A 26,612-nucleotide genomic window follows, 5' to 3' on the forward strand; every position below is an offset into this window, starting at 1 on the left:
GCTTGGTAAGAAATGTACGCATTATCCTGCCCATGTAATTGTAACCCCTCTGTACAGTATGTTCACAAATAAAATAAAATAAAATAAAGAAAAAAAAAGAATATTGCTTGGACATGTTCATTCTGTTTTGCAGCAGTGGCTGAAGGACTTCAGGTCACTGTGCCTGACAAGAAGAAGGTGGCCATGCTCTTCCAGCCCACTGTACTTCGTTGCCACTTTTCTACATCCTCCCATCAGCCTGCCGTCATACAGTGGAAGTTCAAGTCCTACTGCCAGGATCGTATGGGAGAATCCTTGGGCATGTCCTCTCTCCGGACCCAATCTCTCAGCAAGAGGAACTTGGAATGGGACCCCTACTTAGATTGTTTAGACAGCAGGAGGACTGTTCGCGTGGTGGCTTCAAAACAGGGCTCAACTGTTACCCTGGGGGATTTCTACAGGGGCAGAGAGATCACAATTGTTCACGGTACTAATGACCTTGTTTTTGAGTCTGTGGGAACAGGCCAGGTGGTTAGCTCCATTCTTCCCAGACAGAAGATGATGTCAGCCTCTTAGTCCATCTTCCATAATGCTTCAAGAAGTGGTTATAGAAGATGGGAGCATCAAGATACCTAGCTATTGCTTTGACTGCATGGTGGGAGAAGGAAGGTAGACAGTGTAGTATCTAAGGGAAACAGAAGAGCTCCAGAATAGTCTTTCCCAAGCCTGACCTTGAGTATCAGAGATTGTTTTCAGAATGAAATTGAAATGGTTTCTTGTGAAAGAACTTTGGTCAAACTTCCCTACACCTTGACATTACTTTTATGGCTTTTCCCAAGCCTGACAAGCAGACTTTCCTAAGAAATCCCTTTACTGGGAGAAAGATTGTGTACATGCAGGTAGATTGATGGCTTGAGCCCTAGGAACACTGTATAAATTCCACATTCTTTCCCACTTCCTAAACTTTTAGGTAAGGAAAGCTAAGAATCTGATATGACTTACCTGATTATTTAAATTTTGAAGTATTCCTATGAAATCAGCTTATTTCCAGGCATCCAGAATTATTTTGGGATTTATCTGGCTTGATTTATCTGGTCATCTACTTATGAAACTGGACCAGAACTAGACCTGTGGCTGTGATCTAATTCTCTTGCCTGAGGAATGCTGGTTTTGTTACTATTTTGCAGTTTTTATTTGCAATAAAGCAAACATCTGTCAACTACCATCTAGAGAACGCTGCAAACACCCCAGAAGGGCTACCTCCTTTCAGTCCCCATTGTCTAATGCTTTCCTTTCAGTTTTAGGACTGGGTCCTTCTTTTTGTGATAACAGATGCAGATCTTCAGATTGGAAAACTCATGTGGGGAGATAGTGGACTGTATTACTGTATCATCACCACCCCTGATGACCTGGAGGGCAAAAATGAGGACTCTGTTGAATTGCTGGTGTTGGGTAAGTGAAAATGAAAGAAAACAGTTTCATATTAGCCTGCTTGCTTTGTGTCCCTCTGCTTATATCTCTCTTCCCTGCCTATATGGCAGATCACATACTCTCTGACTATTGGGCAGACAAAATTCTGTTTAAGAACATGCTCTTTGTTGGTTGTACCTGTATTTATTATGTCGGGTCTTGAAGGCCCCTTTTGAGCATAGTCTCAGTTTTTTCTTCTGCTTTCTTCTCCTTTCCACATTCACCTTTAACCCTGATTCCCCTCTTATTCTTCATTGCCGTTTTTATATGCGAATTGTTAGAGAAAATGTCAGAGGCCTTTGAGGTAGGAAGAAACTCAAGAGAGAGGTAAGACTTCATCTTTAGAGACCTCAGGAATCTTTCCCACTCAATTACCCCCACTTAAGACAAGCCATAAGATAAGATGGCTGTAAACTGGAGTAACAAAAGACACGCAATGAAAAGAACTATTTAGGAGATGTGCTAGTGTTTAGTTGGAAGTATCTAAGTTATTGTTAAAACAAAGACATCTAATCCTTATTAATGTTAATTTCTTCATAGCAGAAAACTCCTTAGTCTTGAGTACTTTTCCTCTTTTGTGGCTTAGAGTGTTAGGAATAAATGGCCATCTTTTAAGTAAATAGAAATTGAGTGCATACTTTGTGCTCCATAAATGTTGGTTGACTTAAACATTTATAATAAAATAAACTGAATCAATTGTAGGAGAAAAAGTAGCGGAGAATGTGTATTTTCTCTTTCAAAGGAAGTTACATTTTTTGTAGCTTTAAAAAAAACAAGATGACAGTAATTGGAGAATATGTAAAGGTACTTTGTTTTAAAAACAAACAAAGTTGAGGATAAATTTTTATACTTTATGAGAAACTGAATTCCTATCGATAAAGTGACATTTTCTGTTTAGAATTTTTAGTTCTAGTGTTTGTTGGGACTAGCAAAATAAAGATTCTGACAAGTTTGGTTTATATTTTATAAACTGGACTAAGGTAATATTGGTCTACCTTATTAGAATGCTGACTTAAATCAAGCATATTCTTTAGATCTTTGGACTTGCAGAAACAAGGAAATAGAACAAATATTCAAAATGAAATACAAAAGTAAAAGGCTTATATTGCCATTATAAGCTAATGTAGGGGGGTTGCATTTAAGATCTGCTTTAGCTCTGTAAACCATAGGAATTCAAAAAAATAAATTTTTGCCTAATCACCCAACTCTAATAGCCAAGTTTGCAGGAACAAGTGGCTCATTGAGCCTGCAGTTAGCTAATTGGGAATACAGCTATTTGGCTGGGGCAGCCATTTGCAGAAAAGTAATTGTGCAGGAAAAGGAGGCCAGGTAAAAAATCACTGTAAATAATTTTGTCCCAGTTATTCTGTGAACATGGGTAATGGATATAGTGAAAGCTTTGTCATTGGAAGATGTGCAGAATATATAGTAGGTGTGGATCAAAACATATATACTTGAGCCTGGTACTGGTGGCTCATACCTGTAATCCCAGCTATTCCTATCAGCTCAGGTAGGAAAGTCTGTGAGACTCTTTTTTTTTTTTTTTTTTTTTTTGTCGGTCGTGGGCTTGAACTCTGGGCCTGAGCGCTGTCCCTCAGCTCTTCAGCTCAAGGCGAGCGCTCTACCACTTGAGCTACAGCGCCACTTCCGGTTTTCTGGTGGTTTATTGGAGATAGGAGTTTCACGGTCTCTCCTGCCCGGGCTGGCTTTGAACCGTGATCCTCAGATCTCAGCCTCCTGAGTAGCTAGGATTACAGGCGTGAGCCACCAGCACCCGGCTGTCTGTGAGACTCTTATCTCCAGTTAATCACCAGAAAACCAGAAGTGGAGCAGTAGTTTGAGTACTAGAATGCTAGCCTTGAGCTACAAAGTTCAGGGATAGAACCCAGGCCCTGAGTTCAATCTCTATAACTGACAATAAAAAATACACTTGAAGTTGGGTGGAAGAGGCTATTCTTAGGGTTAAAAGGAGCTAGGAGCTGGTAGGTGAAAGGAAGTCTTGGATGTCTATGGTCAGTAGTGATGGGAGTTAAGATGGAAAACAGAAGTTAGTGTTATGCTGAAAAGAATTGTGAATGAAAACTAAGGAGGCTGCAAATCAAACACAGTGAAGTAAAAGCCATGCACTCAACAAGCTTGTCTGAAACTATTTATCTATGCTACTTCTGAGGAAAAAATATAATTCTGCTATGTTCTACATTAATTAGAAATGATCAAAATGTGATAAATTTAGCAGGAAAGCTTTTTAGGGTAACACCACTACCTTGTATTACTTATTTAAAGAGGTTAATTTGAGACATATGAACATAAAGTACTAGATACAAAATTTGGAGTCTTCTTTGTCTTTATAAAATTTTACACTATATTGTCACAGTTTTAGCTATATTCTGCACATCTGTTTGTTAGGTATTTTTTTTAGTGTGAGACCAGGAGAGCAACCCGATTTCTGAAGTAAAGCCCAAAGCAATGGAGCCATCAGTAGGAACATAACTGGGATCCACAGTTTACTAATTACAACATCTGAGCCACTGGTCCAGTCACTGAATTTTACATGGGGACTTACTCTGTGAAAAAGGATTTACAATAGAGATCATGGGGGAATGTCTCTGAATATTTGAAGTGAAATTCGGTATTTGAGGGATTGGAAACATACTTTGACTGGGCAGAACTTAACAAGAGTAGAAATTAGAAGAAGAGGGGTCATGTAAAGAAAGAACTGTTTACTGTAGGCATCTAGAGATGGAATTAATGTTCTTGGGAGAGGACTAAGCTATTTTTAAGCTTTATTTTAACTCTAAAATTACTAGATTAAAACCAGGGTGAATGATGCTCACTTTCAGGGCAGCCAGAAACCTGAAACTGTGGTCTTGTGCAAGAGATCAGGGATTTTGGACCAATCTCACAAAAATTAAGGAAAGGAAGTCTTGATGGTGAGCCAGCACTTTAACTAATCTTGGAACTGATCACAAAACAGGGAGCTGAAAACCAGTTAGAATTTCTGATGAATTAGTAATGGATTAAAGAGATAAATTAGGAGCAAAGTTAAGAAGAATTTAGTTTTCACATTATACTTACAAAGATGAGGATGTGAGAATTAACAGGATAAGATGAAGTGTTGTATATGTAAGACTGAGAATTTTGGATTTCATCTTAAGAGTCTGGAGGATCCAGTGAAGATACCTTAACAGAGGAATGAGATTATATCTCAGGGCCAAATATAACCAGGGCAGAGGATGCATCAAGGAAAAGAGATCCAGAGTAGGAAATCAGATGTGGGGCTGCTATAACAGTACGAGTAAAAGTACAAGATTCTAAACTAGTGTAGGGAATTGAGAGAAGACAGCATAAAATACTCTGGGGTGGAAGTAATATATAAATAAGGAAATGAGAGACAGAGGATACCATGATTCTAACTGGCTAGGCAGTCAGCTATTCCATCAATTCAAAAGAGGACACAGGTAGGAAAGAAGGGCAGGGAGACAGGAGGATGAGTTTTATGTTTAGCATGTTGAATATAAGATGCCCTTGGGACATCAAGATAGGGAAATTTTGCTGATGGTTGGAGATGTAGGTCTGGAATTCAGTGGAGAATGAAGATCAGGGATAATAGATTTGAGAACGATGGCCAATAGGCAATGCCTTGAAAATAGATGAGTCACCCAGGAAGATGATTTAAATTGAACACGAACAGAAGAGAACCTTTTGATCTTCTATATAGTGAATGGTAACTTTGGTATAGCATATGTACTTATTTTTGTTTCCTATACAAAACTGGTGACAGTTAATAGCATTGGACCATGAGCTTTGCAGGGTCAAGGAGCTCCTATTCATGTTTATATCTGCAGTACATTTGGAATAAATATACTTTAGTGTTTTTAGATAAATGGATAGAATCTGTAATACTTCATGCCTCTTCGATGTTATTTAGTGTTGAATATGTATTGTGATATATAAAGTGCCAATATGGTAAATATCTATAATCTCAAGTGAGATAACATGGTTTAATCTCATTGGTCATTGTTCTTTGTTATTTCAGTTATTAATAGTGCTATATCCATCAGGGTGTATGGTTGAAAACATCAGAAATAACCTTTGGAGGAATTCATTGAAAGGCTATCAAAATGGAAAGTAAGGTTATGGAATTTGTTTTAGGAAAAGATAGTATATCAGAGTATCATGGGGTGGTCTAATACACTCTATTAGCTATATAAAAATGACCCCCAAAATTTCAGTGGTTACCACACTAAACATTCATTACTTCATCTTGTTGTATGTCACATGTAGGTTAGGAGGTTCATCTGAGTAGCTCCCTGCCAAGCAGCAATTTAGGGTTCTAGACTTCTCCATTCTTTGGATCTGCTGTGTTGGAGACTTTTGTTTCCTCAGCTGAGAGAGGCGGGGTAAGGAGGGAGAGAGGAAGAGAATGGGAGGGGGAGAAAAGGGAAGAGACAGGGGGAACTTGAGCAGGGATGGGCAGATGGACACAGACAGAGATTTTAGGAGGCAGATCTGGTAGTGGACATGTAATACTTCCAAACTTTTATATGTGCCTGGGGAAGAAATAAAAAGCATCACTGCCCTGACAGAGATGCTCCAGGGCTCAAGGGACAGTACCATTAGGGTTTCATTTTAGAATAAAACAAACTATTTTCCATTCTTATGCTTTCCCACTAAAGAATCAGCCACAAGAGAGACAGCCCAATTGGCCCATTTTGGTCAATGGTCCTGCTTAGCCTTGGGAGATCCAGAACTCTTGGTTGATAGTCCATCAAGAGAAGTCCACATGGAGAATTGGTATAATAAAAGAAAAGATAAATGTGGCATGCAAGAAGAAGTAATGTCTATATCACTAATAAAACCATACACTGATAAATTATAGTACATAAACCATTTCTATAATAATGTAAGATAGGAGGGCAGATATTATTTCCCTTGTTTTCCAAATAAAGAAATTAATGTTCTAGTTCTCTGGTTATTCTCCCAGTATTTAAAAATTGTTGTTGGGTATGGTAGCCCGTGACTGTAATCCTAGCAGCTTGGGAGGTGGAGATCAGGTGAATTGCTGTTTGAGGACCACTTTGGCAAAGTTATCAAGATTCCACATCAACTAACAATCGAGGTGTATTGGTACATGCCCTTTGGTCTCAGCTGAGTGGGAGGCACATAGGAGGATCACTGTCCAGGCTGTCTCTGAGCAAAAACCCTATCTCAAAGGTAACTAAAAGAAAAAGGCTGAGTATGAGACAAGTTGTAGACCACCTCCTAATACTTCTCCCCCCCACACACAAAAGTATTGATTCATGTAGACCCTTAGTCTTAACATTTTCAACAAAAACATACATCCTGTGTTCATTAAGAGGCTGTAGAATACATTTTGTTAAAAACTGTGGTTGCTGCTTGGGGGCATAGGTCCTCATTTCTACTTACCCCAGGTCGGCTTCAGTATTTCACTTTATTTTTGTGTGAAACTGTCTGTAACCATTAACCTAGGCCCTCACTTCAAAGGCACAATTGTTCTTGTCTACATCCAGTACCTCCCCACTGAGCCTGACTCATGCTTCTTCCACTCTGTACCTCTGAACCATCCACAAACTGCTATGGATGCTTCCTTCAGAGGTTTCAGAAATATCCAAAGACATGATTCACAGACATGGGAGGATAACCACTGATCTCACATTAAACAGGAAAACTATACTGAACGCCCTTTAATGTCTTTTTGATGATTCAGAAGGTAAAGTCATTCTGAAGTTAGATATGCGCACAGTGTTTGGGGTGCTTTGAGATGACAGTGATGGATACCTTAGAAATATTTAGACAGACGTTTGTGATGGTAGGACCATACTATCCGACAGTCACAGAAGGTGGGACTGTGCAGAAATCTTCCATCCTGAGATTCGACATTGGTCTAGGATCAATGGCAAGGACGGGCTGTTTATAACCTGGAAGCATGCCACTGTTTAGATAGGGATAAAGTTTCCTGGGGCAGCTCCAGCTGGCAGGAAAAGAACTTCACCATTTCAGGAAGGCTCATGCAGGGAAGTTATTATTTTAAAATCTAAAAGCAGCCTCCTTGTTCTTCTTTTTATGCACAATATGAGGGCCTGACCCCTTCTTTCTGATGCCTCCTGTGGTAGCTTGTTGTTTAAAGGCCTTTAATTACAGAAAAGAGGACAGGGCCCTGTGGGAATGTGGGAAGATGCATACTCCTGCCTCTGGCCTAAGAACAGAGTAAGGAGACATAAGCATAGAGGTGTTTAAATTCAAGCTAAAGAAGAAAGTCCAAAAAGTAAATAACGACTTTTGGATAATTATGGGTGGTGGAGGGAAATGACAAAAATTCTGATGAGCTTTAGCCTGGAACAGATTTTCTTATGTGGCCTCAAGCATAGTCAAGTCCTAGAGTTACTGAGTGTCAGGGAATTTCTCTCCGTACCTCCTCTGCTCCTCTGTGTCAGCTTCATTTTCAGTCAGGTTCTCTCCACCTGTGACAGAGATAGCCTGAGCAGTCCATGTTTGCATAGGTTTTTATTAGGGGGACAAAGTGCCTCTTTCTCCATAGTCCATGAAAGCCCTGTTGTTGGGGGTGACATGTGTTGGGAAAAGAATGTAATGAACCTTCAGCCACAACTGAATCACAGGAACTCAAGTGATAAGGAAAAAGGAGTAGCTTCCTAAAGGAAGCTAAGTAATTTCCAAATAAAAGAATGCTAGGCAGGCAAACACACACACACACACACACACACACACACACACACACACACACACACACACACACACACACACACACACACACACACACACACACACACACACACACACACACTTTCTGTGTCTCTCTGTGTCTCTGTGTCTCTGTGTCTGTCCCTGTCTCTCTCTCTCTCTCTCTCTCTCTCTCTCTCTCTCTCTCTCTCTCTCTCTCTCTACACACACACACACACACACATACACACTTCCCTCACTCCTTAACATTTTATGGAATTCTCATGAGTTTCTTCTTCTGTATGGGCCAAATGCAGTGCTAATCCCAGAGGCTCAAAATAGGTATGCTCTCAGCAAGTCCTCATGAGTAGGCAATTTCATTTAGGATTGATTCTTCCCATGAATGTAATGCCATACAATTACCTTTGTTTTCTTGTCATAGTCCTATTTTTTTTTTCCATCTCCTCCTGTGATTTACCCAAAAGTACAGCATATATTACCTAGACAAGTGGTGAAGGAATGTGTGGGCATTTTTTTAAAAATCAAGCTATTCACAATAATGTGCTTGACATGTTATTCTGACATATTTTTTTCTTTCTATTTCTATAAAAGAGCCCTTAAGAACCTAATAAGAAACCAGTGGATCCTTGGGAAGGGAGATCTCCCAAGAGGTGACATTAGGAATATTTGATGGAAGTATTTCCTAAAGCTATTTAGAAATGCCCTTCTAGCTACTCCTATGTTCCTTCAGTTTGAATCCTGTCCATCTCTGGTCCTAGGGATTCTAGTTCAGACTGTTCAGAAAGGCTACTTGTTGACACAGCTCCCCTTCCCCCTTCTCTAACTCTGCCAGCCCTAGTCTAGTGCTGCTAACCAAGGAGATTTGCTGATTAAAAGGGCCTCAGCTCCCACAGTTCCCATGGCAACAGCCTCGTTGGAGGTCTTTGTTGCCTGCTAAAACTTTGATCTCTGAGAGTGGCTGCTGCTGTTTGTCTGGAAGATTTACAAACAGAGGAAGAAGGAAAAAGAATTGAAGGAAAAGCAAGAAAAAGTTTACTCCTGCTAGAAATGAAAGAAAGAATTACTCTAGCCTTAAATCTGGAGATTTCTCCATTGGAACAACTTGTTTGCTGGGCCATGCCCATATTTTCATTTGGAGGCCTGATCATGCTTCAGCATGGTGGCCCTATGTAAAAGAGTGGAAGTGGAGCTGATTTCCCTAAAAGGGCAAAACCAGGCAGTAAACAAATAAGTAACTTTTCAAGCTTTTCAGGCTTCTGTCCTGCTGCCTTTCCTCCCGTCTCTCATTCCTGCCCTGGCCCGCTCTGCCCAAACTTACCTACATGGCTCTCTTGGTCTTGTTTTTAGGAAGAACCAGAGAACTGTGCTGAAAGGATACAGGAGTGGAAAAGCTAGAAAAGTTAATCATATATCCACTAGAATCTAATTCCAGTTAATGACCATGGATAACAAGCACACATATGAGACCATATGCACTTTTATTCTGCAAGAAGCATAGGTTAGTCTTTAGACTTCTCTACAGCATAATCCCAACCTAGTACTTTGATAGGTACCATAGAATGGATCAAGTACTTAAATTAGCATTGAAATTTAACAAGATTTTCTCCTTCCCTCACCTACATACAGTACTGGGGTTTGAACTCAGGGCCTTGACTTGCAAGGCCAATGTTCTACCACTTAAGCCAAGTCCTCAGACCTTTTTACTTTTGGTGTTCTTCAGATAGGTTCTCACATTCTGTCTTGTCCGTGCCAGCCTTGGACAGCAGTCTAGGTGTATACTTACACAACCCAAATAGTTGGGATTACAGGCATAAGCCAGTGCACCTCGCCTTAACAAGTGTTTTTGGCATGCTATGTCCTTAGCACAACGATGACAGAAAATAAATGCTTGGTTTGCCAGGGAAAATTGGCCCCTTCCCCTTGGTTGTCCCTCAGAGCAAAGGTGGCTCTCTCTAGAAGTCCCCACCCAGCACCTGTAACCCAGGTAACTGGTACAGTTATAGGCAGGTCCCACAGGCTCTGAGGTCACTTCCCAATCTGCTTGTAGCCACACCTCCTCCCCACCCTTTATAGCCTTTTTCCCTGCCATAAGCCCCATCTTTACATCTTGTGTGGGCTGGTAGTTGGGTTCTCCCAAATAAACTCATTTCTGCCTGAACCACCATGTGGAAGTCTCCTTTCTCCAACCTTATACTAAATAGTACTGTCTTGCAGTGTTTTGATAAAGATAAACATTACAGTTTGGAAGCAACTAGAGAACATACAAGAAAAGGTTAAACTGTGTTTAGACCTGAACTAGGCCATTGGTCCTCAAAAGGTAGCATTTTTTTTTACCCCACTGTCAGACATTTCACAATGTTTGGAGACATTTTTTAGTTGTCACAGCTTGTAAGGAGCTAGACACCCATGTGGGTAGAGGCCAGAAGGATGTGAAACCTCCTACAGTACACAGGATAGTCTCTCATATCCAGCAAAGAATTGTCTGGACTCCAAATGTCAATAGTACCAGGTTATGAAGTTTGTTTAGATACTAGATGTAGTCTACTTAAGTAGCAGGGACTTTGGAGTCAGACAGGCCTGGACTTACATGACCTTGGACAAGTCACTGTCTTCTAGAGGGGTCATAGAAGTTGCCCAGAAGACCTCTAGTGAAGGGTAAATGGCATGTAAGAACTCGGCAAGTGTTAATTCCCTTTTCACACCTTTCCTAGTCCCCACATATCACCACCAGGGTGTCACCCCTTATCTGAGGGAACCCTCTTTAGGGAAAACTCCCTTTAGGGATTCCTGCTAAAGAGCCGATTTTCCTTCAGCACGTTCCCTAGACAGAGGCTTTCATGGGCCATCTATGAATTGGCAGTAGATTCACATTTTCATCTCTGCTAGGTTTTGCCAGTAGTGACCCTAATCAGCACTGTGATATCTTCCTATTAGTGGCTTTGAGGGCAAATTGTCACAACATGCTGTCTTTGAGCTGCTATATTTCATTTGCTGTTGGAATCTCCCCACTTCCCAGTATATGGTCCATAGTTACAGGTATTTACTACTTAACCTAAATGCAAGGATTAGGTCACATGAGCCATTCCATGAAATCTGGAGGAGTTTGGAAAAGACTTAAGACTTGCAGTAGGCTGTGGGGTGTAGGCCGGTCTGGGTAGATTTTAGATAGGGCAATGGTATAATTTATCATTCACACTAGAAAGCACCAAGAGTGAGGACAAGACCAGAAGCATAACCTGGGACTGTCCACACAAGTCCAGATAAGGACCATTGTAAAAGGTCTCCTCTTGATTGAAGAGAACAGGAGATCCAGAGGCTTTGAGGTCAAGGCTGCCAGCTCCCCTTCACCTGCCCAAACATTGTTGTTAGGAGACCTATGAGCGTGTACATACATTTGCAGCTACTGAAAGCATAGGACTCCAGCAAAGAGAGCTTGCTGTAATATAATAGGCTAAAAAAGAAAAATAAAATCTGCCCTCAGATTTTTGAACGGTGTCTGTTCACTGCCCTGTTAAGAAAACAGAGATCTCGATGGCGCTCTTCCTGGGTCCCAATCCTCCAGCCACCTAGTTGTGAATGCGGGCGCACCAGGCCTCCTCGCCCTCCCGCCCGCCCGCCCTCAGCTTGCATCCCCACTCACTATTTTTGCTTCACTTGTTGCTCATCCCTGTGGGAGGAACTCGGCCTTCAATTAGCGCGCATTCCTGACGGCCGCGGTTGCCGTGGTTACCCCGGGGCGGCGTCGGAGCAGCTGGGTCAGCCCGCGCGCCCATTGTAATCGGCTGAGCACGCACCCGGAGGCCTGGGGAGGGGGTGCGGGGCGGGCGCTGCAGTGGGCGGTGCCGCGAAATCCGCTCAGCCGCGCCAGGAAAGAATGGCAGCTCTTGAAAGCCGGTCAGGAGACGGTTGTTCCATTTTTCACCCCTACAAAGCCAACTGCCGCTATTCAAGCGTGCAGGTTTGTGTTCACACGAGGGGGGCTGTGCCTCCGGCTCGGCTGAATTGGCTTCTCTTGAGAGGGCGCTGGGAAAGTCTACATGATCGAAGCCCCTCGCGTTAAGAAAGGGGCTGGTCATAGAAGAAAGGGCAAGAACTCTGACCATTAATACCTACCCAACAGTGTGTCTGTCTGAGACCCGGGAGCCTTTCCCGCCCCCACTCCCCCAACTAGCCATCACTGACACCTTTGTATCTAGGTTGATCTATATCCACCCACCCACCTCCCCATCCATCCCACCACTCATCCATGTAAGGTGCAAGGGAAGTGACACTGGCTCCCAAGAAACTAAATTTCCTACTTTTTTTTACATCCCCCCCACCCCCGCCTTTTTGTACATCACTGTTGAGTCAAATCCAGCTTGCCAAGCATCTCATTTTAGGTTAAGTCAAGCATATTTTATTTACTAAAAGTATCTTGCATCTCTTCACTCTTTGGGGGTAGGGAGTTGAATCACAACAGCACTTTGCAAAGGCTAAGTGCCTTTGCAATCATTTTTATTGTTGTCTATTAGTTTGTAGCAGCGTGGTGAATGCCTTTTAATTAGATCGTACTGTGTTGTGATGGATTGAGTAATCATTTCTGGTTGCAACTTCAAAAGGTGTTGATAATCGTTGCCAATGTTTTTTACATTCAAAAATTGTACTTGAATGATAAAAGTGAAACAACAATGACACACAAATTTTTGAGTCACTCACTGCAAATACTAGGGCACTAGAAAGCAGTTGCAGATCTCTTAATTAAGGATTAATACATGGGGAAATAGTGGAATGGTTATATTCCTGGCCTGATCATTAATTGTCTGGCTGTGGGTAAGGTTCTTAACCTCTCTTTGACCCTCAAATTTCTGAAAACATGGTGAAGGGGAGAAACTGTGGACTGCATCTTTGTGATCCTTTCTGACTATAAAACCAGATTTTAGAATTTTATGTGACAGAAATCGATGTCTTATGTCAAGCTTAATAATCAATGCCAAAAATCCAGTAGCATTTATTAACAGTTAATTGTAGTTGATCCAATATTAATCATTTTATGGAGAGAATTCACTGTCTTCTCTAAGATTAGAATTTAAAATGAACTAAAAGATAGAAGACACAAAAGGAGAAAAGTAAACACAGGAAATACTTAAACATATAATATATACATACATATGTATATATAAAAGAAGGGAAGGCTATATCCACATTTGTGACAGATAGACTATATTTATTGAATGCATGGTTGCTATGGTAATATAGAATAAAATCAGGGATATGTGTGCCCTTGGGAAATTTCCAATCTATTTGCGATGTTTAAATAGCCATAGAAACCACACTTAAAGCACAGCCATGGAAACATCTTTACACTTAAAAGGGCCAGAGAAAGGCATCTGCTGTTCTCAAAGGCATAGGAAAGAAATATTTTGGAGGGTTAGGAACTGAGAGAGCAGGGGGTGGATACAGTACATCACTGACGATGGATCCAGAACGTATGAGGAAAACCTGGAAGCCTATGAAATAGAAATGTACACTGAATAGAAAGGAGGTGAAATAAACTGCATGGAACTGGAAAGGAAAGGCATTTGTCAATGTTCTAAAGAGAAGTCTTGTGTAATATAGGAATACCCCAGAAGGACCTCTAGTTAACTGCTCAAGAAAGTGAGTGGAGATTACCATGATGTAGGCATCATGAGAATGGAAGAAGTGTTGTGATACCACCTTTTCATGAATCCTAAGGTGTTAAACCTTGTCAATTGTCAAGTGGTTGAATAGCTAAGATCTAGGATCTGAAATTGTTTGTATGAAATTTATAACTCCATACCTAATGTTGCATTTTGAATGGTTAAAATGGCAATCAGAGTTGGAGGCTAGGTATTAGAGAAATAAAATATATTTTTTTCTTTTGACTAAAATTGGAGTGTCTATTATATCTTTGTAATGAGTTTCTTAAAAATAGTATAGCTTGGTAGTTCTTAGGTCATGGGGTGTGGGCTTAGGGGGTGCTTCCATTCTCTTAGAGAGCAAGATGGCATTTGGGGATGCTTTAATGTGTACACACATTTTGTGTACACAATGTTACTAACATTGAACTGAAGGGTACCTAAAATATGGAGAAGAGTGATTTCGTGGATGAATGGATCTTTCATGCATTTTGTTGAAAAGCTTACTTCCATTTGGAATGAGTAGAAGGGGACTACAATAAGAGCAAATCAGAAGTCTAGCCAGAAGTCCAGCTTGTCCAACAATGTACTAAACAGTTGAAGGTCCTGATGGGTGGATTAGGTGCCTTTTCCTGTTAGTCTGCTAGGGAGACTGAGCTTTGGAGAGGTTTCCGCCCTTCCACACATAAGGGAATCAAAAGTGCTCCAATGAAGATATGTGCAGTAGCCTGGAGATGATGGAGGAAGAAGCATTTTCTAATTGCACTGTTCTTACAGGGCCTTGTCAGAACATATTTCATAGTCTCACGGGCAGACCGTGGTGATGTGACAAAGACTTGAACAGTCAGTTCAGATGTTTATCTTAGGAAGATTAGGAAAACCTGCCTTGAGGAATCTGACCTACCAAGAAAAGCATATTAGCACCTTGGGGATATGTTACCAGGACATAAAACTGCTATGAAATATGCAAAGATAATGTTTTACATAGAGGAAAAGAGGGAAGATAGATATGTACTCTATCTTTGGGGGGAAAGCCCACGACCAAATGGAATCCGATGCCAAAACTCAAAGGAGGTTGACAGAAACAGATTTGGCAGGAAGAGAAGCTTTGGCTTTTAATATGCCTTGGGACATAGAAGTAGAAAGCAAAATAGTTCTTACACTGTTTATAGATTTTTACAAGTTTATGAATGTGGGCCATATTGGGCTCTTCAAGCATCTTGAGGGACTAACCAAATCTTATTCATATTTTTAGGTCCACCTGGCATAATAAACACTTATTTGTTGAATGAATGAATGCATTGGACACATTCCAGAAGTGAGCTGGTTTCCAGGAATATATACAAATAGTTCAGTTAGGGAAAACTTTAAGGTGATAATTGTCATTCAGAAAGCAGCTGAATTAGACAGTCATATAGGTAAAAGATGTAAATCTCCTAGTTCACAGTGCATGCTTCTACTCTGAGCATTCAACCCAAAATGTATGAACATGTCTAGCCATAAAGTTTCTGACAGTATGATATGAAAATGGTGCTTGTGTGTGTATAAGCACAAACTATTAGTTATGCCTGATTCAGTTGGTTTATTCATGTGGAAATTTCTTTACAGTCATAGATTTTGCAAGGTTTGGAGAAAACTGTGTGCTTACATGAAAACTGTATTTTCTACTGATAGTTAGAGCTTTAGTTTGAAAAGAGTAAATATGGCCTTCCCTCTGCGGGTCTCTTTTTATTCTTTCCTCAGACATTAAAGTGACTTGTAATTGCCACTCTTAAACTGAATCCCGGAAGAATAACAGTGATTCAAAAGCATAGTAAAGTGCTGCTGAAATCTGGAATGCATTTACTGCCATTGTTGGGATGCTTTAAGATCAGACTTTCATTGGGTGCCATAGAATAGAAGAAAAGATAGCACATTTCTAACTGGCAAGAGCGTTTCTTAGGAATTGTCAGGGAAGGAGCTAGAAGCAAAATGATTTTTCAGAAATATAGGATTCCAGAATAAATCTAATTTTTAAAATACCTTTTGCTTTAATAAAGTTTAAGAGCCAGAGAACTTTGCAATCTCTCTGTTGTATATATAATGGTAGTGTCTGTTATACCCAAACTCCTACTATGTTCTGAATTCGGAAGATAATTAATTTCACCCACTTTTCTGCAAGATCCTGTTACCAATCCCACCCTGAGGCTAACACTACCCAGGTGCAAGATGGGAATCTCTCACCTACTGAGCATCAGCTGTTGACTTTTGCTTAGAGAGAATGTGAAACTTGATGTAGATCTTTCTGATATAGTGACAAGCTTTGTGAATTTCCTGTCCACATTTCTGATAGATTCTCTCTTTATTTTACCTGTCTTTTAGTTGCAGAAAGTAAATAGGTCTAGAATAAAAAATAAAAGTCCTTTCGTTGTTCTTCCATGATTCCTATTCCATAATCTGAAAGGCTAACACTGATGTGTGTAATATTGTTGCTTTGCAGTTTTAATTTAAACACAAATGCCTAGAGTTCATATTTACTATTGTTTTGTGTGTAGGAGCAGTGTTAGAATACCAGCAAAGTAACCCAAATAGCCTGTGCGGAAATTGCTTTTGTGCTTTTCCATTCATAAATATACCTGTGTATATGTACATTTCAAAGTCTGTAAACTCATCATCTCTAAGTTCTGTACAGCCCATGGGCATTTTTAGTTCAGCTTATCTCACTGTTTTAAAAATATATGAGTTTAGTTGCTGTGAATTTGAAAATTGGGTTATTTAACATAAAACCTGGGGCCTGGTAAATTTCTTTTTTTAGTTTGGTAGTGCTAGAGATTGAATTCATGACCTCATGCCTGTATTTTACCACTTGAGCTACACTCTCAAGCCTTTTTGCTTTAGTTACTCTGTGGTTAGGGTATTGTGCTTCTTCCTGGGGTGGAATCTAGTTACTTTTGCCTCCTCAGTAGCTGGGAGTAAAGACATGCAACCACTCCTAACCTAGGGTCTGCCTGGTGAATCTTGACCTACAAACCTGAAGACACACTTCCTTGGGGATAATAACTGGCTAAAACAGTTCTCACTGTTCTGTGTTGTCTTACATCTGGCCAGCTGTACACATTTACACTGCCTGCTAGCCCCTATAGTCTTTGAGTTTGCAACTCCAGTCACTGAATATCACATTTGAGAACTAAAGTTAGGTAGATAAGGTAAACATATGATTAGTTTTCCAAACTAGGATATTTTGAGCATAAAAAGGAGGCTATTAATAATTACACCAGTCATAAATCAGGACTTTCCTAGAAAAATCAAGCTATATATGCTCCCTACATACATACTATTACATTCAACCCCTTCTTTTTACTAATGAGAAAACCTAGCAAAGAGAGGAATCTGGCTGTAGTAGTTGCCAGGTCAAAGCTTCCTTAACTATTTTAAGTCCAGGCCCACAGCTTCCCAACATAATATGCTCTTTATACTAGATACAAGCATTCTGTACCTTCAAGTGTATGGATTTTGTACAGTTAACAGTTATCACATAGCCAGTGTCCTGTATGAACCTACATATGCATAGCTTATATCATCAGTGACATTTGTTATGTTATGACTCTAATTAGTGACTTAGATTACAGAATACAGAAGTATTTAAAACATGGAACTAGAGAATAAATACAAGCAAAGTTCCTCATTTAACTAGACATAGCAAGAGATGTATTTAAAAGTACTAGTTGTTGAGATAGGGAAAAATTCTGCCATCAAGTATCTGATAACTGTCTTGCTAACAAATCTTTTATATTGACTTCATCATTGGCTATTGATTGGCAATGGGTATTAATTATCTCTTCAAGAGAGAAGTCCCCACATTCCTAATCTTTGATCAGCTGACTAGTGCCTTGTTGGGTTTTCAAGAAATATTTGTACACACAGAGAACACTGCAGGTGAGAACAATATATGCTTTAAATCGCTTGCTCAGATTTTGATTCCAAGCCCTGGTCTGGTCTCCTTCCAGTATAAGCTTTTAGGGTACCTTTTGTGAAGGTTTAGGCTAAAGACTAGCTTGAAATATCTTCAGAGCACCTTCTCCATTGTCTGCTTTGCTCTCAGTTGTCTTTCTAAGGGACTTTTTGTGTATCAGGCTCATCTTACTATGTCACCTGTGCAAAGTGAGGTCAGAAAGAAGGGACATTTTGCCAGCCCTAAAGCTAGTGTATGTCGCCACCATATGCTGCCTGGAATACACGTGTAGATTTCTAAATGTGGGGTCACTGCTCATATAGGGTAGGATATGTGTTATTAGCACCTTTCATTGAGGAGAGCCAAAGAAAGGTAAAGAGAGTAAAGATCTCTTTTACTTTACTCACTAGTATCTTGCCCCATCTATAGCAGCCCATTCCCCAGCGTGCTGTAAGCATATCTTTTTCTTGGATTTTCATCAGAGCTGCTTTTCTGTAGAGTCCCTTATAGAGGGGGGAACCAGTAACCAATTTGTGACCTTTAGACTCAGAAAATAAACCATATACATTTCTCTCTGTCTCTGTCTGTCTGTCTGTCTGTCTGTCTGTCTGTCTGTCTGTCTGTCTGTCTCTCTCTCTCTCTCTCTGGTCTTATATACCTCAGCAAACTTTAACAACATAAAAAGTTGTTTTCTAAATGAGCCAAATTCATATCCATGAATTTTGTTTTTATATAGAAACAGAACTGTGAATGGATATATGAAAATGTTGACTGTAGATTTTTGGTGTGTATGTGTCTGTATGTGTCTGTGTGTGTCTGTGTCTGTGAGTGTTGTGTGTATATGTGTTTCTCCCATCTGGTCAATTAGTACTTCTAAATATATCTCTTGTTGTGTCTAGTTAAATGAGAAGCTTTGCTTGTGTTTACTCTCTACCAATGTTTTAGACATGTCTAGATATGCTATGGTCCAAGTAATTAATGAGCTTCACCATCCAAATGCCATTGGTTATATATGCTAGCCTTAGACCTATAATGTCCTTTAGTTAAATGTAGATACTGAGGTTGTTATATGATAACATAATTGTGATATAAGCAAAAGGACTATTAAAATAATTTTGTCTGTTTCTTTTTATCTTTTAATATAATTCCTAGCAAAGCTAAAATTATTCATGATTCTGGCATTAAACTTTCATTGGATGATGTTATGTCAGGAGTTATGTCATATACCCAGCTGAAGTAGGGTTTAGTTACATGCTTAGATGTCATGGTGACCTTTTACCATGACAAATCTGAGAGGAGGGAAGTTTATTAGTTGTTTCCTGATACAATTTTCTAGTTTATTAACTAGGCATTTAGACTCTAGAGATACCATCACAGGCCTTTACATTTGCTTTAGTATGAGAATATGGTGAGAGTAGTCATAGTTTCTGTAAGTCAGGCAGGCTTTTTAAAGGACTAATCTCCTTCCCATCTTCTGGCATCTTGTTTCCTGCACAGCTTTTTGCCACTGAAGGGCACCTGTTCTGACATCAGCCTTAAGCTTCTATGCCATATCACGCAGAAGGTACTTGGTTGCATACAACGCCAACTGTGGGTACCATATGGAAAAGCCATACCATATACATATGTACAGAGTAATTCTAAAACCAGAAGGAGATTGTAACCAATCTAGCTTTCTTTTCCTTGTCTTTGAAAATTTTAATTATTGAAATATCTTTAGGCCATAAATAGAATCACGTAGCGAGATAATTCTGAGTTTAAAACCAAATATATACCCTCGTTTTTGTATGGACATAAGACTGCGTATGAATGTATGAAAATGTAGATTGAATGTTTAGATACATATGGGTTAGGCTTTTCCAATAAGATATATGAAGAGGGATGTAGAAATGGAGATTGTGTATGCCAATCTGCTCAAGAAAATTTTTCATAAGAAACCAAAGAGTCCTTCTTCCCATAAGTAGTTGAAAAGTTCTGTTTCTGCTACAATCTAATTTAAGATAAACTTTAAGATTGGGTTTTTAGACCTTGAGCCTGAGTTCCAGAAATCCAACTTTAGGTTCAATCACTTGCTTCCATAGGCCAAATAAGGAAACATGGTGAAGGACAGAGAAAGGAGTTTTATTACATGGCACATGAGAAGAAAGCACTTCATGTCTTCAGCCATCTTAAGGGGCACAGACATTGGCCTCAGGTTAAATAGAGAGAAATGAAGGGAAAAGGATGAGAAATATATGTATAGTTCAAACAGTCATAAGTAATAGGGATGGGCTACCTGACCATTAGCTCAGTCTGTTTCTGGAGGTCTGCTGGCTCTGTTCTTCGGGGTGATAGAAGAAGGAATTGCCTGTCTGAGGAGAATTTTACCTTTTGTCACAAGATGAATTCTTTCTGGAGCCCAAAGTTATTGTGAGATTACTGCAACAGGGTATGGCTCAGATCAAAGAGCATACATGAAAAGTCAAGGTGGAGGGTGGGGGGAGAGCTAGAGGGACTAGTTTTTAGTTAATTCACAGGCCCAGCAAAAGTGGCTTCTAAGTTGCCTCTTACAAGTTCACTTAAATGTTTGCTAAAGATTGATAGAGAAGGTCATTCTCATTGACTGAGCCCAGCCTTGGTGATGGTACCTCTCCTACCACAAAGAGCATGAACTAAAGGCCCCATATAGAGATGTTCCCCTGGAGCCGTTTATCAAGCTGCATTTTCCTTTGGAGTAACCTCTCTCCTTCTTCTTTTCCTCTCAATTCTTCTAGGCAGGACAGGGCTGCTTGCTGATCTCTTGCCCAGTTTTGCTGTGGAGATTATGCCAGGTATTGGGTCATTTAACACTTTATTTGCTTACTTGGCTATCACTCCATCTGGCTTGCTTCTGCATTAGTTTACTAATTACTTGTTTATTTGTACATTTATATGTGACTATGATCTTTTCTAGTACGAACTAAGCCCATTGGAGGAGGCTTTAAATTGTATTCCTTCAGTTTCTATATTCCCTAAAAGAATAATGATGAATAATAATGAAAATGTAGGCTTCCCAATCCTTTGGTGTCAGGCATGCAGGATTTTTGGTAATGTCCAAGCCCATCACAGAATTTCACCTAGAGTCCCTTTAGTCTATATTCCTTATTCCCCAAATCATATGTTTACCTATTCATTGTTACACAATCATGCTATTCTGATTTGCATTTTGTAACATTATCAAAAATAGTTCATTTTTGTTCTATATATTTTTGAGGCAAGGTCTTGCTACATAGTCTAGGGTAGTCTCTAACTCATTATATAGCCTAACCTATCCTCAAACTTATGATCTTCCTGCGATAGCCCCATGATTGCTGGGATCATAAATATGAACCACTACTCCTGGCATGATTCAAGTTTTAAGAAAAACCTAGAGTCTTCCTATTTGAATCTCACTAATTCTTCTTCCCTGAATTCTTCCATTCCTTTCCCACTAGCTAGCCAACCCCAACCCAGACATTCTCCTTAATTGACATTCTTCCCAAGGACACAAATAGACATGTCTTCGTAGTCTCCTTTATCAAAAATTTCCCTCAATTTGTAAGCAAGTATTCACGAAAAAAACAATGTTCTATTGTAGTATTATATTTCTCAGTCCTAAGAGTTACATTTTTTTAATAATCATCCCTATCCACCAGAATTTCCCTGCCTTTTAAGAATCTTGGGAGTTAGAGATCATAGTTGTTTTGTTTCTCAAATCTAACTTTCCAGCCTTTTATCCTTAACTGTCTGACCTAAGTTGCAAGCTCCCCTCCATACAGCTTATCTAACTTCAAGGCTCACATCTATCTCTGGCTACGTTATGTTATGAAGTTACTACTACATCCTGAGCCAAAGCCTCTGCTGTCTGTTGTTCTCAACAAGACTGTCCTCCAGGTCATTGAAGCCAGGCACAGAGCTTTCTTAGTCCCTCATTAAAGAGAGGTTGACCTGCTTGATTTGGATATATCTCAGATGGAGAAGCAAAGAGGACATTCAAGAACTATACATTGTTTTCCCTCTGAGGGGCTGTTGTTCTAGCCTGAGGTCAAATGATTTTCTCATCATTAAAAAAAAAAACCTTAATATGTCAAAAATATTTTAAGCCCTTGCCCATGTAATTGTAACCCCTCTGTACGGTATTTTCACAATAAAAATATTTTAAGCTCCCAATTGAATGTCCACTTAATTGAAAGAATATTTGATAACCAGAATCTGAGAAAATAGTGTGAACTTGAAGCTCATTGTGAAGGGATTTTTGGTAGATGGCTTTCTGCCTAAAACCCTAGCATTAGTCTTTTGACTTTTTAAAAAATGTTTTTTTTAAATTGTAAAAATAGTATATAGAGGGGTTATAGTTACATAAGTAAGGTAATGAGTACATTTCCTATCGAGCATTGTTACCTCCTCCTTTGTTTTCCCCCTACTATCCCTTCCCTCTGTACCTTCCCAACTCCCTCCCCCCACAAGTTGTAAAGTTCGTTTTCAACATAGTGTCTTGTACATCTCATTGTTACAATAGGTCAACCTGTATCCTTGTTTCAGCATTTTGTTATTTCCCCTCCCCTCCCCAAATTAGAAAAATGTATATACAAGATGCAGGGCAGGACTGTCAAATACAGTGAAAACAGGGGTTATACCTTGAGAGAAGAACATACAAGAGAAACAAAAAATCACATAGTACATTTTAGATACGTTAAAAACAATAGCAAGAAAGAAAAAACAAGTTGTGTCCCTATCTTGGAGTTCATTTCACTTAATATCATCTTATTTGGTCATATGTACATAGCTTTTGACCTTTTCTACTTGTCCTCCACTTATACTAGTTATTGCAAGTAAGGGAAACAATAGGACCTATGTTTCTATGGGCCTCGCTTACTTCACTTAATATAATTTTTTCCAAAAATATGGCTGACTTCAGTACTCTTAGGCCTCCAGGAAGAAATTGGTTTCTATAGCCAAGTCCCAATGGTATGATATTGAAACAAATTGCCTGAGGGCCAGTCATTTTTATCTAAGTCAAGTAGAATTTGTTTCCTTTCCCTTAACCTTTCTGATGAGCATGTGAAACAGAATTCACATTTAGCCTTTAGCAGAGCTGTGAAAAATAGCAGAAGCTATCAAACACCCAGTATGTGCATGTCCAATTTGCCATTCATCAAAGCTCTGAGCCATATTAGTGCTACCTGTCTAGCCCAATCAGCTTGAGTGTGATCAAACGAAACCCAATCTCTGGAGATACGGACAGTGTCTTCTCTCTTTCAGATATGTTTCTAGATTTCTGTAGCTGTTGATAGTTGCCCAGATATAAATAAGCAAGAAGTTTGGATCTCAGTGCTGGTGCTGAGGACAGGAGAGACACCCCAGAGGCAGTCAGCAGAGAAAACAGATGACTACTTTCAGCGCACAGACCACTCAAACATGAAAACATGGTTGGCAGCTAGAACATGTAGATATAGAGGCTTCCCTCCCCCTCCCCCATATATTTTGGGTGTTTTGAGACAGAGTCTTGTTCCATAGCTGGCCTCAAATTCACAATTTTGACTCAAGACTTCCAAGTCTGGGACTATAGGTATGAACCACCACACCTGGCCACAACTTATACTTCTATAGACAAGGGATTAATTTGATTTGTCGAAGGTAAGAATTCAGGCAGAAATGGTGGTGATACATGCCTCTAATCCCAGTTAGGCAAAAGTACATGAGCCTACCTGAAAAACGAAAAGGACCCAGTGTGTGGCTCAAGTGGTAGAATACTTGCTTACCAATTGGGAGGTCCTGAGTTCAATCCCTAATTCCACAATAAAATAAAAATAAAATAAAATACAAGAAAATGAAAAGAAAGAGAAAGAAATAGACAAAGAAAGGAAAGAAAAAAAGATACTCATACAACTCACCAACAATCTGTCCAGCCAAGAATCTTTCTGCTTTTGTCTTACCTTTGCTTTGATACTACAGACTATGGTAAAAACCTTTCCCCAGTAAAGCATCCTGAAATCCCCCATTACCTGATGTGGTCATTTAGTGTATCCCACATTATGTCCCTCTTCATCACCACCGCAGCACGTCTGACTCTCAGCGCTCCTCTTGAGGTTGGGGGCTCTGCTCCCTGTCTAGGCTCGTTTTCTTCTTCTCCAGGTCCCTCTTACTCATCTCATTTCACAGGTAGCACCCAATCAGTGTGTGCTCTCTCCAGAAGGTAAGACACCTTGAATATGGATTTCTTTGTTCCTTCTTCCAGAATGGGTTTTTGTCGGCCTGGTGATCCTGGGAATTTTCCTCTTCTTTGTCCTGGTGGGGATCTGCTGGTGCCAGTGCTGCCCTCATAGTTGCTGTTGCTACGTCCGCTGCCCATGCTGCCCAGATTCTTGCTGCTGCCCTCAGGCCTGTGAGTAGAGACTCAATCTTACAGCTGTGTGATCTGAGTTCCACTTCTCCCTTCTTTCCTTCTATCCAAAGAGTTGGTTATCCCAGATGCTCTCCTGTACCAGAAGCCTCTGGCTCAGGGATGACCATTCTTGCTTTCCTCACTTACATACATGTCTTCATGTTTCTTATTCACACATCACTTCATGCATTTTTATTCTCATGGACACACTGATAAAAGGAAGGGCAGGTTCAAGATGGTGAAGTTGTGGGATAAGGTTTTGCCCTCTCCTCCAGGCATTCAAGCTAGAGGAGATCTCTGCTCATGCAGTGATACTCCTTAATTTATAAACAGATGGTACAAACTGTGGCTTTTGGCCACTATCCAGCATTGAGCAATGAATTTTACGTACTCCCATGATAGAATGGGCCACAATAGAGACTAGTCCTTATTTGGAGATTCAGTTTTACCTTAGTAAGGTAAGGTAGTGAAGCCCAAATAGGCATTAAGTTTAACATCTATTACCATAAACCAAACACATCATGAAAAAGAGAGGCATACTGGTTATCCTTAACATCTGTAATGAAGCAGTGTTAGGTGGAGTCAGGTTATTGGCTCTGCTTTTGAAATCACAGAGCAGGAGCCATATGCAATGCCATTGATGACTTTGTATCTCCAAAGGAGATTCTAGCTCCTCCTGGAAGCAGCCCTGGGAAGCTCCTGTGCTAGACCTCTCTCAGGGAGACTGAGTGGAGTTCAAATAGTGCTGCTCGGAGTGGGCTTCTGGTGTCATTGGAAATATTGCTGTAACAGCTCCCAGAACCACCTGATTACTCAGATGTCAGGTACTAGACACTGTAATTTCATTTGTGGAATTACAGCTTTCAGTGGAGTTGGAGGAGGCCAAGTGAGAGTGGTTCTGCTGAGTCAGTTTAATCCAAGGAAAGCAGATACACACCCATCCAGGAGCTTCCCTGGAGTATATTGCATCGAGTTTTGGTCTGAGGGTGTGGAGGGTGGGATGACATAATCTCTCTTGCTCTTCATCTCCCTTCGCAGTGTATGAAGCAGGGAAAGCAGCCAAGGCCGGGTACCCTCCCTCTGTCTCCGGTGTCCCTGGCCCTTACTCCATCCCCTCTGTCCCTTTGGGAGGAACCCCTTCATCTGGCATGCTGATGGACAAGCCGCATCCACCTCCCTTGGCACCAAGTGACTCCACTGGAGGAAGCCATAGTGGTAAATGTAGTTCTAGACTTCCTTGCCTCTCACTTGTCTTGGCCTCCATCCTGGTTCCCAAATATTTCCTGTCATGTTAGATATCTTTTGGAATGCATACTGGCTTTCCAAAGACTGCAGAACACTCTGACCTCTGATTACTTCCTATGTTTCTTAGTAACAAAATCTATGAGAAAAAACAGTAAGGTCCCTTTTAAATATTCATCATTTGGTAGTTGGCCCTACCTAGTGTTCAAGTCTGATCTAGGTGTGAAAAGGGATAGGGAGATATGTAGAATAAGCAGTATGCCCTCATCAGGGAGAAAGAATGCATCTTTATTAAAACAATTAGCTACTGAAGAGTATGGTACTGAGAATCCAGAGATGAAAAGTTACTGTCTTTGAAAAGGAGATGAGATTTGAGCTGGATCTGGAGGAATGAGTAGGATTTAAGAAAACAAAGTAGGGGTGCTGAGTATCCTCAACAGGATGGCTAGTATGCTGAAATCCTAGAGCTGGAAAAACATAATATAAATGTTTGATAGTATCAAACTTGTTGCAGTGCCTGGAAGAAGATGGCAGGATTTGGCGAAGCTAGCTTAGGGAGGGCCTTGAAATCCCTCCAGAAGAGCTAGGGTTTGGTGGAGTGAGCAGATGGGAGCCACCCTGGGCAGACTTCTGAGTGGAGAGGTGGCAGGATGAGGAGTAAATATGAGGGAGTAGGCCAGAGACTACAAGCTCAGATCTGACTGAGGTGGTTCAGCTGTGTTATCTGAGTATCTGGTTTGTAATGGAGACTGTGGGAATTGAAATGTCTTTGCATTTGGGAGAAAAGCAGTTGTGAAAAAAGCAATGAGGGGTTAGGCAATAAAAGAAAGGGAAGCTTCATGATGAACCCAAGTTGTCTAGTGGTACAGATAAGAGAACTGGTTTGAGTGAAGAATAGCTCTATATGGAACATGATGAATTAGTGCCATGGTTGGGAGTACATGTGGAAGGGCAAACTAGGGAGAAAATATAGAGGCAATTGAGGTGATTTCCTAGAGGTAATTGAGCAGGATTACTGAGGGGTAGTGAAGGTGAAGGTTGTATGTGTAGTGGATTGATATTTCAAGTCTTGCAAGTGGATGAGCCAGAAGAGATAGTGAAACAGATGCTTCTTCCCTGGAGAGCTCTGCATGGCCTCCAGTGGGTGGAGGGAAAGGGCATGTAGCCTATGTAATGAATGGCCAACACCTGTCTGTAGAAGGACTGGCTCTCCTCAATGAGTAAATGGTATTTGTGTTTGTCTCTCTCTGTA

At 40.4% G+C, this 26,612-nt stretch overlaps 1 protein-coding gene across 3 annotated transcripts in view; it reads left to right on the forward strand.

Moving 5' to 3' along the window:
• Positions 1-26,612, forward strand: part of Ildr2 (immunoglobulin like domain containing receptor 2) — a 63,503-nt gene that overhangs the window by 16,863 nt on the left and 20,028 nt on the right. Inside the window, exons 2-6 of one of the 3 annotated variants that reach the window (XM_070034172.1) lie at positions 134-466; positions 1,312-1,431; positions 20,490-20,546; positions 23,972-24,118; positions 25,157-25,333. In XM_070034172.1, the coding sequence (XP_069890273.1) occupies positions 134-466; positions 1,312-1,431; positions 20,490-20,546; positions 23,972-24,118; positions 25,157-25,333 (834 nt within the window). The remainder of the gene's footprint in view (positions 1-133; positions 467-1,311; positions 1,432-20,489; positions 20,547-23,971; positions 24,119-25,156; positions 25,334-26,612) is intronic. The other 2 variants (XM_070034174.1, XM_070034173.1) reach the window with 2 other exon arrangements.

This window comes from Dipodomys merriami, unplaced genomic scaffold (genome assembly GCF_024711535.1).
Source record: "Dipodomys merriami isolate MVZ:Mamm:240054 unplaced genomic scaffold, mDipMer1.0.p SCAF_24, whole genome shotgun sequence".
Classification (NCBI taxonomy): Eukaryota; Metazoa; Chordata; class Mammalia; order Rodentia; family Heteromyidae; genus Dipodomys; species Dipodomys merriami.